The sequence below is a fragment of the Rana temporaria genome, chromosome 1, assembly GCF_905171775.1.
Source record: "Rana temporaria chromosome 1, aRanTem1.1, whole genome shotgun sequence".
Classification (NCBI taxonomy): Eukaryota; Metazoa; Chordata; class Amphibia; order Anura; family Ranidae; genus Rana; species Rana temporaria.
Genome location: NC_053489.1, coordinates 228,048,054 through 228,070,277, shown reverse-complemented (window position 1 = coordinate 228,070,277; position 22,224 = coordinate 228,048,054). Strand labels below are relative to the sequence as shown.

At 43.7% G+C, this 22,224-nt stretch overlaps 1 protein-coding gene across 5 annotated transcripts in view; it reads right to left on the bottom strand.

Moving 5' to 3' along the window:
* Positions 1-6,058: 6,058 nt before the first annotated feature.
* TPST2 (tyrosylprotein sulfotransferase 2) overlaps positions 6,059-22,224 on the bottom strand; it is a 76,583-nt gene continuing 60,417 nt past the window's right edge. For all 5 annotated transcript variants that reach the window (XM_040351131.1, XM_040351141.1, XM_040351166.1 and 2 more), the window contains 5 exons: positions 17,846-18,767; positions 13,504-13,702; positions 10,762-10,812; positions 10,254-10,297; positions 6,059-6,685 (listed from right to left, as the gene is read on the bottom strand). In XM_040351131.1, coding sequence (XP_040207065.1) covers positions 10,268-10,297; positions 10,762-10,812; positions 13,504-13,702; positions 17,846-18,693 — 1,128 coding nt within the window. In that variant the 5' untranslated portion in view covers positions 18,694-18,767 and the 3' untranslated portion in view covers positions 6,059-6,685; positions 10,254-10,267. The remainder of the gene's footprint in view (positions 6,686-10,253; positions 10,298-10,761; positions 10,813-13,503; positions 13,703-17,845; positions 18,768-22,224) is intronic.

The window sequence follows — 22,224 nt, the reverse complement described above, 5'->3', positions numbered from 1 at the left end:
CTCTCAACAATTCGGCCTGACAAAATCTCAAATAAAAATCATAACTTATAACTCCAAAGAAAAACATGTTGGAGAATGGAGACACGAAATAAAAAACTCCAAAAAACTAACAATTTACCAGTCACTGCAGAGAGACTACAAACTGGCCCCGTACCTGGAGGTGCTACAAGACCCCAAAGAGAGACAGACAATGAGCCTGTACAGACTGAGCGCCCACAGCCTGGAAATGGAATTAGGGCGGCACAGACAGACCTACAAGCCCAGGGAGAGTAGACTGTGCCAGCAATGTAACCAGGGGGTCCCTGAGGATGAGGAACACTTCCTGTTACATTGTACCAAGTACTCATCAGTGAGGGACACTCACTTCCAGAGACTCTCCGCTCTCATCCCAGACTTCAATTCTGCAGAAGAGAAGAGGAAACTCCAAATTCTACTGGGAGAAGAGGAGCCAATGGTGAAGATAGCTGCCCAATATGTGACAGCGTGTCACAGACTGAGAGGTACATGAGAGACTAAGGACTTTCACAGACTTATGTCCATTCCCCTTTATATTACCCCCCCCTCCCCTTTATATTACCCCCCCTTCCCCTTTATATTATCCCCTTCCCCTTTTCCTTGCTTTGGCAATGCTAACATGTATTTGGTCCTGCCAATAAAGCTTATTTGAATTGAAAATTGAATTGAATTGAATTGAAAAAGAGAGAGGAATGAAGGGCACCCTTACATCAGTTTACAGTATTCACTCAGAGGCAGGAGGGACTGACTGGATGGATATCAGACTCCATATTTCCTTTCTGTTTGGCTTTATCTTGAATATTCCCGCCCACATCCCTTAGGAAGCAGAACAGTGTCTGTCGGGGAGAGTGGGCGGGGCAGACACATGAGGAGCGTACGAGAGGAGGGGGAGAAGTAAAAGCAGCTCCTCTCCTCCAACTGGTCCTGCGGGCAGCAAGGGGAGGGAAGAAATCGCCCTGCTCATCTCTCTCTATCTGGCGCTGTGTTGGTGGCGGGGGATCTCTGCTATCAGGTAAACTGGGCGTCCCCTCTCGGCCTGCAACCCCTTGGTACACCCCTGGGGAGATGTGACATTCGGCCGTTCGCGAGCCAGAGCGGCCCACTGGCATATGCCCGGTAGGCCCTATGGCCAGTCCAGGCCTGCACAGGAAGCCTTGTATTTTTATCAAGGAATACAAGGCTTTTTCTGATTTGCCAAAGTGGAGAGGCAGATGGATGAAGTCACAATCTCCAGCTCAGTCAGACAAAGAAGCCTTGTATTAATTGATGAACCTTTTTTTTTGGTTTTAGCCGCATTAGATTCTCATTACATGGGTGCTTATATCCGGTTCAGGCAAACGCACTGCATTTGCTACCTGCTTTCGGGGGATTAACCTTTAATTAACAGCTGCAGCAGATCACAAAACACATTACAATTGCGATGTGGGAGATGCACAGGATTTGCTGCATTTCCTGCACCGCATCAGTGTGAAGCAGGGCTAAACCACATATTTATGGACCTGGCTTTTTACTCAGGGGCACCGTCATACTAGAATGAAAAAAATAAAGTGTCTTTCCGAAACGGTTGCCTTAGCCCTGGTTCCCACTGATGTGGTGCAAGAAACGCAAAGAATCACATTTGTGGTTTGCACAGGAATGTGGTGCCATTCCCATGGTGAACCTAGGCTCAATGTTGAAAGTACACAAAAAAGTCTAAAATGTTTGTTTGACATTGCATTGTACTGAACACACCTGAACTCGGTCATTTGGCGGGGTGTCCTCACAGTTTTCATTTCCTTTAGTGTTATGTGTAACTGTTTCTGGATGGGATTTAAAAAATCGAATGATTTAAGTAAACACAAAATCTTGTTTCTAATTTTGGATTCTAGTATGGGCAATATATTTAGTGGGTAATGTTTAAATTGACGTTGTCCTAGTACTATGAATGAAGTCTATTCAGAAAAGGATGTTTCTTCTCTTGTGGGGCTCACCCTTTCACACACATTTGTTGAATATTTGCATGGGGATTCCTGCCTCTTTAATCGTGTAGAATTTCAGAATTGTTTTGCCCATTACCACAAAGAAAAGGTCTAAAAATAGTGCTTGCTTCATAGCAGGAAAAAAAAAAAAAACACAAACAAAACTTTTTTTCTATCTGTAGCCAAGCAGAGCCCTCTAGCTGTAGAAGGCTGACACAACACAAGCAGATTATATACGAGAACAGAAAATGCTTGTGATCACAGAGGTATTTGCTGTTTACACCTAAAATGAGAAAAACTTTATAATCTTTTTGTCACTCAGCTGTGATGTATGGAGGATTTTATAGCCTCATCCCCACCACCATGCATTGGGGGGGAAATATGCACTTTTTTGCTAAATGCCAATACAATACAATCCTCTAAAAACAAGATTAAGACCTCATGTACACTGCTGCTGGTACACGGATGTTTAAATAATAATAATTGTGGCAAAACGCAGCAAAGTTACTATCTGTAAAGTTAAATCGTTCAGGAGAGGTTATAAAAACATCTTGTGTACATGAAGCCTGAGTGTCACATGAAGTGGTAGTAAACTCTGTTACACCACTTGTACCTTCAGGTAAGCCTATAATAAGCCTTAGCTGTAGGTACTGTGAATATCGCCTAAACTCGCACCGTATAGGAGACATTCAGAGTGCATGCAATTATGCATTGGGAGCTTTCCGGTACCCATTTGTTACTATGCTGGGAGCACGCTCCCTCTCAGCACTGTAAAGTGTTCCCCTAGGGCCGCATACAGGGGAAACTTGAAAAATTTTAATATCGTGCAAAAGTTAATTTATTTCACTAATGCAAGGTGAAACTTATACATGGGATGGACTCATTACATGCAAAGCAAGATAGTTCAAGCCGTGATTTGTCATAATTGTGAGGATTATGGCTTACAGCTCATGAAAACCCCAAATCCACTATCCTCAGAAAAAAAGAATATTACATGCAATCAATAAAACAAGGATTGTACATAGAACAATATCGGACCTCTGAAAAGTAGAAGCATGCATATGTACTCAGTACTTGGTTTTGGCCCCTTTTGCAGCAATTACTGCCTCAATGCAGCATGGCATGAAAGCCATCAGCCTGTGGCACTGCTGAGGTGTTATGGAAGACCAGGATGCTTTAACCTCTTGACCACCGCCCCATGTCAAAAAGACGTCCTGTTTTTAAAGTTGAATATCTCGATAACGGCAGCAGCTGCTGCCACAACCGAGATATTCATCTTTTCAGGGGGCGGTGGTGTACACGATAACGGCGGTCTCCGCGGCGGATTCGCCGCGAGATCGCCGTTATCGGTGGCGGGAGAGGGGCCCCCCCCCCTCCCGCCGCTCTCCCGCGCCCTCCGCCGCTTACCGGAGCCGTCGGTAGCGGCGGAGGGGATCGGATGTGTCCGGCAGCTGAGCGGGGACGGGACTGAAGGAGAAATCTCCTTCACCCGTCCTCATAGCTCTGCTGGGCAGAAGTGACGTCAAAACGTCAGTCCCGCCCAGCCTCTTAAAGAAACATTTTTTTTTTTGTCATTTGAAAAAATGACATTTTTTTTTTTTTTTTGCATTTAAGTCTAATTATGAGATCTGAGGTCTTTTTGACCCCAGATCTCATATTTAAGAGGACCTGTCATGCTTTTTTCTATTACAAGGGATGTTTACATTCCTTGTAATAGGAATAAAAGTGATCAATTTTTTTTTTTTTTTCAGTGTAAAAAATTATAAAACGAAATAAAAATAAATAAGAAAACCAAAAAAAAATTTTTTAAAGCGCCCCGTCCCGACGAGCTCGCGCGCAGAAGCAAACGCATACGCGAGTAGCGCCCGCATATGAAAACGGTATTCAAACCACACAAGTGAGGTATCGCCGCGATCGTTAGAGTGAGAGCAATAATTCTAGCCCTAGACCTACTCTGCAACTCAAAAAATGCAACCTGTAGAATTTTTTAAACGTCGCCTATCGAGATTTTTAAGGGTAAAAGTTTGACGCCATGCCACGAGCGGACGCAATTTTTAAGCGTGACATGTTGGGTATCATTTTACTCGGCGTAACATTATCTTTCACAATATATAAAAAAATTGGGCAAAATGTATTGTTGTCTTATTTTTTAATTAAAAAAAGTGATTTTTATCCAAAAAAAGTGCGCTTGTAAGACCGCTGCGCAAATACGGTGTGACAAAAAGTATTGCAATGACTGCCATTTTATTCCCTAGGATGTCTGCTAAAAAAAAAATATATAATGTTTGGGGGTTCTGATTAATTTTCTAGCAAAAAAATTGTGATTTTCACATGAAGGAGAGAAGTGCCAGAATTAACCTGGTGGGCAAGTGGTTAATAGCGGCCTTCAGCTCTTCTGCATTGTTCAGTCTCATGTCTCTCATCTTTCTCTTGGCAATGCCCCATAGATTCTCTATGGGGTTTGGGTCAGGTGAGTTTGCTGGCCAATCAAGCACAGTAATCCCACGGTCATTGAACCAGGTTTTGGCGCTTTTGGCAGTGTGGGCAGGTGCCAAGTCCTGCTGTAAAATGAAATCAGCATCCCCATAGAGCTCGTCTGCGGAAGGAAGCATGAAGTGCTCCAAAATCTCCTGGTAGATGGCTGCGTTGACCCTGGACTTAATGAAGCACAGTGGACCAACACCAGCAGATGACGTGGCTCCCCAAATCCACACAGACTGTGGAATCTTCACACTGGACTTCAAGCATCTTGCAGTGTGTGCCTCTCCATTCTTCCTCCATACTCTCGGTCCTTGGTTTCCAAATGAGATGCATAATTTGCTCTCATCAGAAAAGAGGACTTTGGACCACTGAGCAACAGACCAGGTGTGTTTTTCTTTAGCCCAGGTAAGACGCTTCTGACGTTGTTTGTTGTTCAGGAGTGGCTTGACAAGAGGAATACGACATTTGAAGCCCATGTGCAGGATCCGTCTGTGTGTGGTGGCTCTTGATGCACCGACTCCCAGCCTTAGTCCACTCCTTGTGAAAGTCCCCAACACTTTTGAATTGCCTTTTCCTGACAATCCTTTCCAGGCTGCGGTCATCCCTGCTGCTTGTGCACCTTTTTCTTCCACACTTTTCCCTTCCACATAACTTTCTATTAATGTGCTTTGATACAGCACTTTGGGAACATCCAACTTCTTTTGCAATTACCTTTTGAGGCTTTTCCTCCTTATGGAGGGTGTCAATGATGGTTTTCTGCACAACTGTCAGGTCAGCAGTCTTTCCCATGATTATGATTCTTACTGAACCAGACTGAGAGACCATTTAAAGGCTCGGGAACCCTTTGCAGGTGTTATGGCTTAATTAGCCGAATAGAGTGGGACACTTTGAGCCTAGAATATTGCACCTTTTTACAATATTAAAATTTTCTGAGATCGTGGATTTGGAATTTTCCATGCGCTGTAAGCCATAATGATCACAATTATGACAAATCACGGCTTGAACTGTCTTGCTTTGTATGTAATGAGTCTATCTCATATATTAGTTTCACCTTTTAAGTTGCATTAGGGAAAAATAACTTTTGCACAATATTCTAATTTTTCAAGTTTCACCTGTATATGCACCCACTCAGTGTTAAAGCCCACCCATTGAGAGGCCGCTTATACATGTCAGGTCAGAGGGAAGTGGACAAGTGCATCACCTTTACTTGTAGGCACTATTTTAATGAAGATCTAATGTTCGTCAAGCATGTTGAAAAAAGTAAATTTCCAAGGGTTGTCCTTTCTCAGGGGACTGTAACTGTTTGCAGTTACGTTTTCTAACCTTATGACATGGAGGAGACAAATGAAAATTCTTCTGTGTATGCATTTGGCTGCTAAACAATTGTGCGGATATATGAAAACATGAACAAATGTAAGTGGAGTGACAGCAAACATTAAAACCGACTGGCTGCTATGGGTTCTACCCACAATATTATTCTACTCTATGATCCCTTTTCATAAATTGTTGCAGTGTGTGCAAAGTGGCCTTTCAGCAACCATGATTTTCTGCTAGCTTTTATAGACCAAAGCATCTATATACAATAAAGACACAAAGGCAGCAACTTCATTAAACGGTTTAATATAATGAAATGGGGTTGGAAACCCTGAATGAATCATATATTAAAATTTAAATAGAGATTTTTAGAATACATTTAAAAAGTCACCAGTACACTTCTTCAGCGAGTGAGCTATCCAGTCTTCTCTTTTGCTCTGAAGCATTTGGAACAAATGCAATTGTAAATGTTACAATGTACCGGATAACTTTTGTTAATAAAAAAAACCTAAAAAATTAAAACTAAAACTTATTGCCTTTGCTCCTTCATTTCATCAGTTTAGTGACCTTTAAAAACAAAGAAGATGTAAATTAGTGAAGCGCCATTTCCGATCTGGTGCTGTAACGGAGTGGTACAAAATGGCTGTGGCTCATTACAAAATATTGGCTGCAGATTCAATGACGACTAAAAGATCCACAGATCAGGTTTTCTCCACAGTAAGGTCAGATAAGCTACAGAGAGAATTTCTTACTGACAGCTGTCAAAGAATCCAGCGGTACAAACAAGTGCAAATACATTCCACTCTATAGACAGTCAGTTTGGCAATATTTGGCAAGCAATATGCTTGGATATCTAATTTCCTTTCATAACTGCAAGGAGTTTTTCTCTGTTCGGTCCCATTATAGAACATCCAGCTCTGAAAAAAGAAAGTGATACAGGATTTTACATAGTAATCAGGTAATAAAGGAAAACATGTACTAAACGTTAAACCGAGACAAAGCATAACATGTACGGAGACTCAGACATATGATAATCACAAATCTATTTTTGTTACCTACAACTGTCCCAAACAAAATAATCTGCAGATATAATGGATGGGAATACCTGCAGCAGACTAAAAATCCTGCAGTTACACTGTGTACAATTATTAGGCAAGCTGTATTTTTAAGGATGAATATTGAACTTTAGTGCTCTCGGTCAATCCAAAAAGTAAACAAACCTTAAACCTGAATATTTAGGAAACCAACAGTGAGGTTTTGGCTTTCTTACAAGAATATCTATCGGTGCACAATTATTGGGCAACTAAATGAAAAAAAATTTTTGTCCCATCTCACTTGTTAATGTTAAAAGTGAGAATAAAAGACAACTCAAAATTCACAAGTAAACATTTTTGACCCTTAAAAAAATAATCAGTGACCAATATTCAATGGATATAAAAAGTCTACACACCTGTTGAAATGTCAGGTTTCTGTGAATTAAAAAAATTCGACATATAAACTGTACAACTCAATTGAAAACAAACAGAAATCTTTTAGGGGTTGCGCAAGTGTGCACACCCTCTAATAACTGGGGATGTAGCCGTGTTCAGAATTACGCAATCACATTCAAACTCATGTTAAATAGGAGTCAGTACACATCTTCCATCATTTAGGCCCGGGTTCACACTGGTATGACACGGCAGTCGTACCACTTTGGATCCGACTTTGCCCTGCAACTTGAAGTCTGACTTCAGTGAAAAGGGATCCGATTTTGATCCCAGACAATACCAGGCACTGTGTCTGGTATAAATCTTTAGGGGGAACTCCACGCAAAATGTTAAAAAATAAAACCCGGCATGGGTTCCCCCTCCAGGAGCATACCAGGCCCATCGGTCTGGTGTGGATTTTAAGGGGAACCCCTACACCAAAAAAAAACAGCGTGGGGGTCCCCCCAAAAATCCATACCAGACCATTATCCAAGCAAGCAGCCCGGGAAGGGGGCATGGACTAGCAAGCACCCCCCCCCCCCCCATGAACCGTACCAGGCCGCATGCCCTCGCATGCCCGCCCCCCCACCCCAAAGCACCTTGTCCCTATGTTGATGACAAGGGCATCTTCCTGATAACCCTGGCCGTTGGTTGTACCCATCATTCCTCGGGCGGTGACGTCATAAGGGTGGGGCCTCCAGATGACATCATACGGTGACCCCACCCCATGCCAATATAAGTAGTGGCACACCGCGCACCCGGCATTAGAACAGGAGAGAGAGTTGGGTCAACATCGGAAGAAGACAGCAGAGAAGACCGTGAAAAAAAAAAAGTGAGAAGACCCAGCAGAAGACAGCAGACAGAGGGAGAAGAATCGGAGAGAGAGCGGAGAAGAACCAAAGAGGGGGGAAGACATCAGCTGAGGAGGCAGAAGAGCCTGAGAAGAAGTCGGGAGAAACGCCGGAGCTGCTTAATAAATTACTTTGACACTTTTTTCTTTAGGTGACTGGGTAGGGGTACAATGTACCCCAAACTCATTCACATAGGGTGGGGAGCCGGGATCTGGGGGCCCCCTTGTTAAAGGGGGCTCCTAGATTCCGATAAGCCTCCTGTCCGCAGACCCCGACTAACAAAAGGCCAGGGTTGTCGGGAGGAGGCCCTTGTCCTCATCAACATGAAGACAAGGTGCTTTGGGGTGGGGGGGGCGCACCCACCCCCCAAGTTGAGGGCATGCGACCTGGTACTTTTTCCTCAACACTTTTCTTCTTGCGACACTGCTGACAATTTGCAACAAAATGTTTGTTGGTTCCGTGATCGGGCCCCAATTACTTAGCAATTTCAAAAGTGCTGCATTCCTCTGAAAGGCTTTTTAAAACATTTTGACTTTGAATTTTTTGCCTTAGGAAAAGAAGCTGCCTAATAATTATGCACACCTTGATATAGGATGTTGATCTCCTTAGGCCACACCCTCCCTCATTACACAAATATACATCACCTGATATGCTCAAGTCCAATAAGCATTAAAGTTTACAGCTTTGAATTGGACACCATGCATAAAAATTATGATTTGGTCAAAATATTCACTTGCCTAATAATTGTGCACTCAGTGTACAGCCAAATGCCAGCCACTTATGGGGTCTACGTATAAAAACTTTGATGAAAAACGTGACAAACGTTTGCACAACTCCAAAACTGGCCATATTTTCTGCATTATTATTTCATTTAAATTCAAAGCGACTTATTTTAATCAATAATGATTTAGTACATCAAATTTACACTACGATGCTTAAAGTGGAACTTCACCCTAAAAGCGAAGTTCCACTTTAACACCTCTTTCCCCACTCTATTTACACTTTTGGAGGTTTGTTTTTTTGTGGGGGGGGGGGGGGGGGAACAGACACCTAGTTTTAGTACCCTAGGCAGTTCTCTTATCCCCCTCCTCTCTGCCCACATCCTTCTGGGAAATGTCACAGGCCCCAGAAGGCTGCGGGACAATTCATACATACCACATGTGTAGTGGGGAAACCGGCTGTGAAGTTACAAGTAGTCACAGCCAGCTTCCCTTAGTAAACAAGCCGGCGACATAAGGCCTGGCGAATAAACGGCCCAGGTGAAGATCCCTGGATAGGCAAGTGTCCTTTGGTTTTATTTTTTTTTAAAGTATTTGCAGCCGCTGACTTTGCTGATCTGGGGGTGGGGGGGATGTTAAGTCAAATAGGCTAGAATTGAAAAAAGGTCAGTCCGACACAGATCCTGCACTCTTCTTTCTCTGGACTACTGCCTTCCATACTTGCCTCCACAGGCTGTTACCACATATAAACACTATATTTTTACAGCATCATTATTAAATATTAATTAAATCCATCATCAAGTAAATGAACAGTCTGATGTAAGTGGCCACATGCTAGTTCCAGGATAGTCATTTCACTTCGCAATGCAGAACATCGCATTAAATCCCCACAACTAGTTAGTAGTACACAGTTTAATCAAACAATGACGGGTTTAGCTTGATGCCAATTTTCTTTTCACAAATGTATAAAAAATGTTACTGTATATTAGACTAATTATTATGCTATTAAAATTAAGACCTGCTGCTGGGAAATGGACATTTAGGAGCAGTTGGGCATTGTTTTCCAACTGCCCCTGAACTCTACTGTGTTATCTTATGAGTACATGTACACTGGATCGTTTTTAGGCCGTTGAGTTTAGAGGCTTTTTCTAGAAAAAATGCGTTCAGAAGTTGTGTTTAGAGGCATTTCAAGCGCTAAACGCAGTAACTCGCTTTTAGCAGGGTTTCATTTACAGACTTTTTTTTTCCATTTTAACCCCCCTTCCCCCCCAAAAACGCTCTAGACGCAAACGAGGCATTAAAACGTGGCTAAATGGTAGTTTTCTGGCCAGTTTCTAGCTGTCAAGTTAAATCGTTGAGGCAGGTTGAACAATGTGTACATGAAGCCTAAGTCACATTATTTAAAACATCAACACTGTTTAGCTTGCATAACTTTAGATAAAGCTTTACCTAAACATTTGCCGTCACCAGTGTGAAGAGTTATTTTGATGAACCTGTGAAGAAAGATGTTGTGGTTGTGTTATTTCCTTTGAGAAAATATACATTTTTTATTCTGTAGCAATCGGAGTAATTTGTTCCAGTGAGAGGAAAGTCACAAGTGACGATACCTGCACAGTAATTATCTTCATAATACACAAAGGATGAAGCAAGATACTGGAATTATATAAACGTACACAATAGTAGGATAGTTACCTAAAGTCTTATATGACGCATCCTACTGGTATCAAGTACATTGACCTAGAAATCTGACAATGCCGCATTCACTACATCTACAAATATTTGAACAGAGCCCAATTTAATATGAATGGGATATATGGAAAGAAACACATCTGCTTTAGTACTTCAAAATGTTTTCTAATATTCAATACTTTTTAGATAAAATATATTCTACATTACAATCAGCATGCAAATAAAACAAAGTTGGTCTAACTAAAATATAAAAATAATAATATTGTACCTGAATATATCCTTTCAGGCTGCTTGGGGTTTTAAAATCTCCCTTCAAGATCTGCAAAAAAGTATTGCTTCCGTCAAACACATACAGACTGTACCGGCAAAATAATCAAACAAAAAGAGATGTAATCGAGTGATCACAATATCCTTTCCTCAATCACATACCATCAGCACCTATAAGCATGTGTAACTGCTGTAAGCTACAATCCCAATCTTAAAGTGTCACTAAACCCACATCATAAAAAACTATCAATAAATGGTGTATCATACTCACTATGAGATTCATTTCCTGCAAACCTTGTTGATCCTGCTGCTCTCTATCTCCCCCTTCTGTTCATGTCCCCAATTCAGCTAGGAATTTTGCAGCTGCAGTGGCAACTCTGCACATGCTCAGTTTTCAGTGAGTTTCTATCCTGAGCATTACTTCCCTATCACATCTGAGCAGCCCATGTGACTATAGAGTCACACATGTGGGTGTATGCATAGTGGTAAATTAAATCCCACACCCTCCTTCTCCATGCCACTAACCAGCTAAACAAAATGAGGGGGGAAGGATATTACATGTACATTGATGGTGGCTTCACCTCCCTGTTATTCTAAGACACAGGTTAAAGGGGAGTAACACAGCCTGTGACTGGCAGAAATCCGCCCAGACCATGTTATTTCCACAAAATAGTAAATATTTGATTTCAAATATATATTTCTACAACAATTTAAAATTGTTTAGTAATATTTTTTACTATATATTACAAAGGGCTTTCTTTTATTTTGAACATGTGACAAGCAGCAGAGGACTAGAAGCTTCTCCTACTAAGGCTGCATTCACATTGTAACGCCGCATACGCGGCGTATTTTGCCGCAATTCGTTTACTTTTTTTTTTTTTTTTAACAAATAATTTCCATTGATGTCTATGCCCGAACGCCAATACCGCCTGAAAAAAAGGGTCCGAGACTTGTTTTCAGGCGGCAGGCATACAGCGTTCGATGTGAACCATCTCATAGACATCAATGGAAATTCGCCCCTCCAGCGGCACGAGCGTCGTGCTTCAGGCGTATATACGCCGAGGTGTGAATGCAGCCTTATAGTTTCCCTGCGCTAAACTAGCTCTTGTACCTTTTTTTTTTTTTACAGTGAGCCAAACGGCAAAAAACGGACTACAGGGTATACATGCCTGTACATGGGCATGGCATCCTGTATTTCTTAGCAGGGATTGCAGGGACACAAACTGACCATGACAGCATAGATATATTTCCACGCTTAGAGTGGTCAGTTTGAAACAGGATCCTCAGGGAACTGGCAGGATCACCAGTTATTTAGCAGAAACCTACAAAATAAATATCGTACAGACTACATTTACCAACAAGTATGTCACTAACAAAGCACATATGAATTTTTTCTTTTTATGGCAACACTTAACATGCAAATATGGACCACCACAGATTTCCAACTCGCTGATCCTTTTTCACTGCTGTTGACAAATGATTGAATACTTTCAGGCAGAAATGTGGATCTAGACATTGCCAAACAGAGGTACTCTATTCAGCAAATAGAGACCAGATCTTCCACAGGCACTCTCCTCCTGCGCACTCTTACCAACAATGATGTGATTGGCAGTCTCAATATAAAGGCGTGGAGGTCAGGAGGTGGCTAATCATATTAGAAGCTAAGGTCAGTAGAAGAAATGAGCTTGGGCATTCTCCAAACTGGTCTCTAGCTGAACTATAAACTTGCACTTTTTTTTTTTTTGATCCAATGAGCTTTTGACTGACCATTGACTGACAGTCAGTCAGTCAATGGCAAGATCCCTGCAAGTTCCCACATTCCTCTGCCATTTGTGTGTGCGCGCACGCACACACACACACAAATGGCAGATAACACAACAATTTTAAAACTTCTAGAAAAAAAAAAAAAAAAACAACAACACACCACATAAAACCATTAGAGTTTTCCTTAAAGTGGGAGTTCACCCGAAAAAAAAAATTTGAGATTAGATTCATGCTCATTTTGTCAAGGGGAATCGGGTAGTTTTTTTTTAAATCCGAGCAGTACTTACCGTTTTAGAGAGCGATCTTCTCCGCCGCTTACGGGTATGGTCTTCGGGACTGGGCATTCCTATTTGATTGACAGTCTTCCGACAGGCTTCCGACGGTCGCATACATCCGCGTCACGAGTAGCCGAAAGAAGCCAAACGTCGGTGCGGCTCTATACGGCGCCTGCGCACCGACGTTCGGCTACTTTCGGAAAATCGTGACGTGATGTATGCGACCGTCGGAAGACTGTCAATCAAATAGGAACGCCCAGTCCCGCAGCCCATATCCGGAAGCGGCGGAGAAGATGCATCTCTAAAACGGTAAGTACTGCTTCGATTGTAAAAAAAAAAACACCCGATTCCCCTAGACAAAACGAGCCTCAATCTAATGGTAAAAAAAAAGGTTTTTGGGTGAACCTCCACTTTAAATAGTCACACAATCTCCAATTTTGCGTTAAAAGAAGCGATTATAGCTGGCCATACACAATCAAGCCGCTGATTGAGAAACTTTCAGAATGTGCTTTCAAACAGAAATCAATCAAGTGGTCAACTTTGGTCAAGCAGTGATTGCCACACATTAAACTGAAATTCATTTGGTCCCTATTAAAGCGCACAAATTTTGAGCCGTGTATGGCCAGCTTATTTCCATTCTATTAGCAGATTATCATATTTCTGCGAGTTAAGCATGTGTATTACAAATAAATCATAATACTCACTCTATGAGTGTTGTTAACAACTATGGCATCTGGGCTACCATATCTTGGTGGGTTGGCATAGGGATCGTAGCCCAGTCTGGCAAGCATTGGGGCAATACGAGGCATGTCCTCTACAATGTCTGTAGGAAGTTTCCCAACCCACTTAGACAGGGCTTCGAGGTTCACAGGCTTCATTACTTGGTCCGTTGACTTTTCAGTTCTGAAAATACAGAGCCATCTATTAAATGACTGGAAAGAAGTGCAAAGAGACAGGAGGTTTCCATTTCCTTTGGTCAAAACTATTATTTTTAAACATGTTAAATACAATGTAAACAGTTCTGAGAATTATAATGCAGGCTTATTTAGGAAACAATAGAATATACTCATATTCTGTAGGAATAACATATACAGCGGATAAAATAAGAATTGAACACGTCACTATTTTTCTAAAGGTGCTACTGACATGAAATTTTCACCACATGTCAGTGGCAACCCATACATACAAAGAAACAAAAACAAGTCCAGAAATTAAGTTGTATAATAAAATGGAATGACACAGAATAAAGTTTTGAACACAAAGAAAGTGAGGTGCAAAAAGGCATGGAAAGCCAAGACATCAGCTGAAATCTATCAGTAATTAGAAAGCAATCCTGCCCCTTGTCAGTTCAAATTAATATCAGCTGGTTCAGTCTAAACTGACGGCCTATAAAAAGGGCGTCTCATTATCAGAGAGTCACACAAGAAACATCCTATGATGAGTAAAAGCAAAAAGAGCTTTCTCGAGACCTTTGCAAAACACACTAATGGCATTGGTTACACAAGGATTTCCAAACTTCTGAATGTTCCAGTGAGCACTGTTGGGGCCATAATCCGGAAGTGGAAAGAACATTTCATCATAAACTGGCCACGACCAATTGCTCCTCACAAGATTTGACAGTGCAGTAAAAAAAATAAACAAAAAAAAATGATCAGAAGAGTTGTGTCCAAGATCCAAGGACCACTTGTGGAGAGCTTCATAAAGACCTGGAATTAGTAGGTACAATTGTTTCAAAGAAAATAAGTAATGCCCTCAGCCGCTATGGCCTGTATGCACGCTCACCACGCAGTGTCATTTGGGTAGTTTTTTTAGCCATCATGATTTAAAAAAAAGATTAAACACAGTTGACAGATAATAAATGGCTTCAGCCAAACACTAACCACGAGTGTAAGAAATGTTTTTGTTTTATCATTTGTATTCTCTGAAAAATGGGCAAGAAATCATAAATGCTTCCAGGGTATGTAAACTTATGAGCATAACTGTACACACACACACATATATATATATATATATATATATATATATATATATATATATATATATATATATATATATATATATATATATATATATATATATATATATATATATATATATATATATCGATTTCCCTTCTAAATGTTTTTTTTTTTTTTTGTCTGAATTTCAGCTGGACCGGAAAAGAACAGAGAACCACAACGTGTTTCAAAATTGTCGCTCTATTTTTGTTTATAGCTCAAAAAAGAAAAACCGCAGAGGTGATCAAATACCACCAAAAGAAAGCTCTATTTGTGGGGAAAAAAGGACGCCAATTATGTTTGGGAACCACGTCGCACGACCGCGCAATTGTCAGTTAAAGCGTCGCAGTGCCGAATCGCAAAAAGGGGCCCGGTCATTGAGCAGCAATATGGTCCGGGGCTGAAGTGGTTAAGACAGTGATCCGACTTCTGAGGAGACTTCCATTGAAATCAATGGGTACAAGTTGCCTAAAAGTCGGATTGAAGTAGTACAGGAACCTTTTCTGAAGTTGGAGCGACTTCAGTAGTGTACATTAAGACGGCTCCCATTCACTTCCATTCATTTTCTCGACCGCGCGACTTGGGGCGACTCAAAGTCGTATCCCAGGTCGCCCCAGTGTGAACGGGCTCTAAGTGTTGGATATACTAATTTGTTACTTCATTAAAACAGATCACTCAGAGGCGCGTTTTTTTTTTTTTTTTTTCTCTATGTATATCCTGAGCTGGCTTCGCTCCTGAGAAGAGCTGCCCTGAGTACCTGTCAGTTATCCCTATTGGCCTTGAAGAGCCACTCACATTAACTATATCGTACATTATATGGACTGGAATACTTGTCTCTTGGACTGCTTATTCACTATATACACAATTTTGTGTTTGTAGCCCTCTCCCTTTTATTTGTATATATATTTTACCCATGATCTTCTATGCAGACATCCTGAGCGCTGTCACCCATTGCAATTTTATGTTTCTCCTCAGTAAACTTTTCACCATCATCCGAGCGGTGGTTAGTCAGCCAGTCAGAACAGCTTACTGAGGAGGAACAGGTAGTGAGAAATTCAGACAAAGAAAAAAAACATTTAGAAGGGAAATGGAAGGAAAAGGTAAGTGAACCAACAATGCACTAGCTTAAAGGAACCTATTTAGAAAATAAAAAACAAACCTTTACAACCCCGTTAAAAGAACTCATGAGGCACATATTTGATAAGTAGTCCACTCACTAAAAAACATGCCTTAGTTATCAAATGTGTTAAATATGTATGTTTTGTGATATTTAGCATGTAAATAGTGTGTCTTTACATTTTCACAGGCTAAGCACCAGAGGAAGATTGTTTTGTGAATGATGGAACACAAGCTTATTGTGAAACTATGAAAACCACAATGATACTTTGTATATCTTACTGGCAAGCATGTTCTTTTTCATTGTTCGTTTGTACATTCCTAAACTGCCTAAAAATTGTTTGTTTTGTTTTTTACGCAAATTGACTTTAAAGGCCCATTCACACTAGAGAGGCCTGTGGGAAAGCCACCTTCTGTGCAGTCTGCAATGGGTATCAGGGCAAAATTAACAACACCCTAAAATGCAGGTCGCAAACGCAGTGCATTTGCCGGTGATCTGCCGTGCTGGTTCCATGTATCATGGAAGTTCCAGCGCATGCGCGAACTGAGGTGCAGAGATGGTTCCAGCCATCGGGAAAGTTCCTTCAAGCACTGCGCAGGTGCAAACTTGCTGACGGAAATCCCCGAACGGCGGCCGGCATCCAGGGCGACGTGGACTTAGAGGAAAGTGGCCAGTCGGCCTCGCTGCGCTCGGACGGCTCGCTTCGCTCGCTCGGCCTCCTGGCTCTTTTTTTAACATCCTCCAATCCACGGGGATGTTAAAGAATGAGCCTGGATGCCGGGCGAGGTTCGGGGATTTCCGTCGGGAAGTTTGCGCCTGCGCAGTCAGTGCAGGAACTTCCCCCATAGTGGAACATTCAGGACAAGTCACCGGCACCAGATCACATGGTACAAATGTATCATGTGATCTTGTTGCAGTGTGTTTCCAAACATAGTGCATGCACTACTTTATGTGCAGTGCAATTTCAGCCCATTCAAAATAAATGGGCTGAAAATGCACTGCCCAGAACTGCATGTGAATCGCACAGGAACACACAGAACGATCCGTGCAAGTCACATGCATTTCCTGTAGTGAATGGGCCCATAAATGTTGCATCACAATTTATATTGCACCTATTTAGCAGTGCTTACTGCAGATTTGATATTTTAAATTGGTTCTTTAACTGCTTACTGACTGCCGTATGTATATAAATATCCTAGTCAGCAAGCAGTGATACCAGGATCCTGGCTGCAGCCAGGATTTTAGTATTATTTGTGTCAGCCTGCCGCATTTACCAGGCTCTCCAGTGCAATCAGGGAGAACTACTGTGACCCTTAGGACCTACTGAACACAGAGGAAAGGCAGGTACATCCAATGAAACTGAAAGCAGCAGGACAATAGTATATTCAGTCATATGGGAACTATACTAATTTCTGTGGCCTGCTAGGACTGCAAAACTAATGTCCACAATACTTACATCCCAACTGTCCGACGCCCACTTGGTCCCTTGCCGGCATTTTCTCCTACCCTCTTCTTGGTGACAGTTCTTAATTGGCTGCCCCGGGATGACGTAACTCCCAAGTATGCACAAGAATTCAGTCATCCTGGCACCATGACAGAAATGTAAACTGTGCTGAAAGTTCAACTCTCTTCTACAATAAATAGCCCACCTGCTTATAAAGCTTTCCATATTAGACTGGCTCCGCTAGTGACCGGAATGTGATCACGTAATTGGACTAAATCTTTTATGTTGGACACCTTGGACAGCAGCAGCTTGAGACATTATGACACTTCTAATGTACTGAGCATTCAAACACACATCTCAGCAAAACATGGGACAATCTAGTTTGAAGAAAAGCCAAGAAAATAAAGGCTAGATATAGGTAACAGATAGTCATGCCTACTGGACTTTCTAAAACAAAACACAAATATGGAATGAAGAGCAGTACTGACTTTGAGAGAGACACTCCTCCAGGTTTCCCGATCAATTCCTCGTGATGCAGCACGGCATCATCCCAGGGTATGCTCAGAAATTCTATAATTGCTTGCATCGTCTGCTTGGGGTGCAAGACTAACTGTTCATAATAAACAGGAAGGCACTTTCGCACCCCAATTTCTAAGCACTGTGCGTACATAATCTCTATCGCTTTGTTCCACTTGGTGAGGCAGTCTCTATAACTGTTTAAATCGAAGCCAGCTATAGTTATCCTTCTAGTGATCATGGAATGTACAGAGGCACGTCCATCCCTTATCATTAACAGAAACTTGGAATTCGGGAAGAGTTTGGAGAGATAAACTGACGATTTCAAAGTGAAAGGATCTTTGTTACATAAAAGTTTTGCAGGTTCTCCATGTTTGGCTATTATTTCTAGTATAAATGCCTGTACAGCAGCATCCATGACCTGGTCTGTAACACCAGCTTCATCAAGGCGCATCTTTTCACTGCCGGATTTCGACCACGCTTGGCGCATTGCTAAAATCCGTGGAATAATACGCGTTTCTTCTCCACATCGGACATCGGGGTGAGCGTCCAGCATTGCTCTCATTAAAGTTGTACCACTTCGTGGCACTCCGCCAATAAATATAAGTGGCATGTCTTTACTGTATCTGTATTCTATGTTCTGGGCATCCATCATAACTAATTCTTCACTCTCTGGCTTCATAACGCCATGATTTTTCCTGCCATAGCCTTCATCGAGAATTTGCTGGCATTCTAACATCTGTTGGCCAAGGTGTGCAGCCAACGCTGCCAATACAATGAAGGAGATCACTAACAGCACCTTCCTCACAGTGAACCGCATTCTTGCTGGTCAACATACGGAAACACCCGTAGGAGCTGGTCGACTTTTAGATTGGTAAAGTATCCATGAGGATCCTGAAATTCAGAAAACAAAATGGATGAGATTTACACAATGGATATACTGTAAATGGAAATGCTTCTTCTCTGGCTGCCATCCTGACCCTCTCACTCATACCGTGAACTCTGACACTCTTCAGTTACTCGCTAACAGATATTTCCTTGCACACAATTTGCAACCTGATTGCCCCTTCAGAAACCGGTGGCTCTTAGAAAAGATACCTTTCATAAGGATATCCATGCCACACCTGCAAATAAAAGGATTTTTGTACTCACCGTAAAATCCATTTCTCCGAGTTCATAGACGGACACAGCCTTCATTGACCTTAGGGTTATGCTTCTTCCTACCAGGAGATTTAGGCAGAATTCTACAGCACTTAAGGTGTTAAAAACTTTCCTTCATGCTGCTCCTCCCAGGGGGCGTGGCTCCCCCAGGCATAACCCACACCCTGCTTTAGCAGCCTCAGTTCGTAACAAGCAGTACAAACAAAGGAGGGGTGGGTGCTGTGTCCGTCTATGAACTCAGAGAAATGGATTTTACGGTGAGTACAAAAATCCTTTTTTCTCTTTCGTTCATAGACGGACACAGCCTTCATTGACCTTAGGGACGTCCCCAAGCAGTGTCAAAAAAATTCGAGGGGTGGGAAAAATAACAGCAAAAACAGGTTACACCCCAAACAAAAACCGGAGTTACTCAACGGAGGAACTCCAACCTTAAACTGCCGCCTGTAACACCCTGCGGCCAATGGAGGCATCCGAAGATGCACTCACATCCACCATATAAAACTTTGAAAAAGCGTGGACCGACGACCAGGTCGCAGCCTTACACACCAGTAACACAGAGGCTTGGTGTCGGAAGCCCAAGAGGCCCCCGATCGCCCTGGTCGAATGCGCCGTGACCCGAAAGGGAGGCGCCCGCCCCTTCAGGGCGTAGGCCTGAAGCACAATCCGTCGGATCCACCTGGAAATGGTGGCCGACAAAACTGCCAGGCCCTTACTGGGACCGGACACAGACACGAACAGCGAGTCCGACATCCGGAACGGAGCTGTCGCCGACAAGTAAACTCGAAGGGCCCGAACCACATCCAAAGAATGTAAAGTGGCCTCCTTCGGGTTCTTCGGCTGAGGACACAAGGATGGAAGAACAATGTCCACATCCAAGTGAAAAGCCGAAACGACCTTAGGGAGAAAAACGGCTGCGGCCGCAGCACCACCTCATCCTTACGGATGACCAAGCAGGGAGCCTTGCAAGACAAGGCCACCAGAACAGACAGACACCCGTCTGATCGAGGTAATTGCTACCAGAAATAAAATCACCTTTTGTGACAATAAAACAAAAAACCTCCCGAATGTCCTCAAAGGGAGCATCCCGAAGCACTGAAAAGACTAAATTCAAGTCCCATGGGGGTAATGGAGGGCGCACCGGAGGGGCCACCTGCCAGACCCCCTGACCCAACGCACGCACCCAGGAGTGCTATGCCAAGGGTCGCTGCAAGTAAAAAACAGCCAGAGCAGAAATCTGGCTCCTAACCGTACGTAAGGCGAGAGCCTGAACCACTCCCTGCTGCAAAGACAGCAGAATCCTGTACACAACGCATGTACGAGAGTGCCAGTTCATCTCCCCACACACAGAGAAGTAGGCCTTCCATGTATGAGGAAAAAACCTACGTGAGGTAGACCTCCGTGCAGGCAGCACGGTAGAGACCACCGAGCCCAATAGGCCTCGGTCCTTAAGCCCCTGGCTCTCAACAGCCACGCCGCTAAGGCCGGTGGCTGTGAAACAGGGTGGAAGATTGGACCCTGTAACAGAAAATCAATTCCCAGGGGAAGACGCTAGGGGGCGTCTGCCAGCAGACGCACCTGGTCCGCGTACCAGAAGCGACGCGGCCAATCTGGGGCAATCAGGACCGATAGAATCCCTACAGCTTCTACTCTGCGCAGCAGGCGAGGAAGAAGCTTCCGAGGAGGGAAGGTGTAAAGTAGGCGACAGCGACCCCAAGGAGCCACCAACGCGCCTGACGCGTCCGCCCACGGGTCCTTAAACCTGGCCACGAACCGTGGCACCTACCGATATAGAGACGGGACGCTAGAAGGTCCACGTCCGGAGTGCCCCACTTTCGGCACAGACCCCGAAACACCTGCGGGTGGAGAGACCACTCTCCTTGGCCCAGTGCAGTGCGACTTAGGTAGTCGGCTAGCCAATTTCGTATTCCCCGAATTTACCCGGCCGATAGAGCCGGAACGGACCCTTCGGCCCACCGAAAGGATGCGCGCGACCCCCGTCGCTGCAACAGAACTCCGTGTGCCTCCCTGATGATCAACCTGCGCCACGGACGTGGTGTTATCGGACAGGATCCTGACCGGTCGGCCCTGTAGATCCAGGGACCACCTGGTAAGGCAAAGCTTGATTGCTCGGAGCTCCAGAACGTTGATCAGTAGGCAGGACTCCACCTGAGTCCAGTGCCCCTGGGCTGACTGGGTGCCCCAAGCGCCCCTCCCCAACCGGAGAGGCTGGCATCCGTCGTGACCACTGTCCAGTGGCCTGCAGAAAAATGACTTTCCGGCCCGAAGCACCGGAAACGCCAGCCACCATACCAGGGGAGACATGATCAGATGACTCAACTGAATCTGGTAATCCAGAGATGACGGAAGCTAGTCCCATCGTGACAGCAGTTCCCTCCGTAGTACCCTGGCGTGGAATTGGGCATACGGAACCGCCTCGAAAGAGGCTACCAACTGACCCAGAACCTTCCTGCAGAATCGCAGAGATGACCGCTTCTGGGTCGGCAACTGCTGCACAGCAGATAGCAGAGTCTGAAGTTTTTCCGCTAGGAGAAAAACACTCCCGCCCCGGAGGAATCCAGGACCAGTCTCAGGTATCCCTGAGACGGAATCAACCCTGATTTCAGGACAATCCAGAAACCAGCCGAACACTCGGAGAGCCTGACACGTGATAGACACGGCTCCACCAATGCAGAGCTCGAAGAAGCTCGTAGGAGAATGTCGTCCAGACATCCCATGATAACAAACCCCCGCTGTCACAGCCGGGCCAGTATCGGTACGAGCACCTTGGCGAAAACCCGCCGAATGGGAAGGACACCATTGAAAATGGTCCCCCCCGACCGCAAAGCACAGAATCTCTGGTGGTTTGAGGATATGCAGGTACACGTTCATGACATCCAAGGATGCCAGAAAAACCTGGCAAAACAAAACGAGGGACTTGAGGCCCAGGATCGACCGGGCCCCATCCTCCATGGGGACACAAACAGAATGGAGTAAAACCCAGAGACCGTTCCAACGAGGGAACTGGCACAATCACTCCCCTGACCAGAAGATCCTGGACAGCCCCTGACGGAGTCAACCGGCGAACCGGAGGAGGCCAGAAGCCGGAGGGAAAAAACCTGTTTGGCAGACAAGAGAGAAACTCAATCTTGTACCCCAAGGAAAACACTTCGCAATGCGAAGCCAGTCTCCC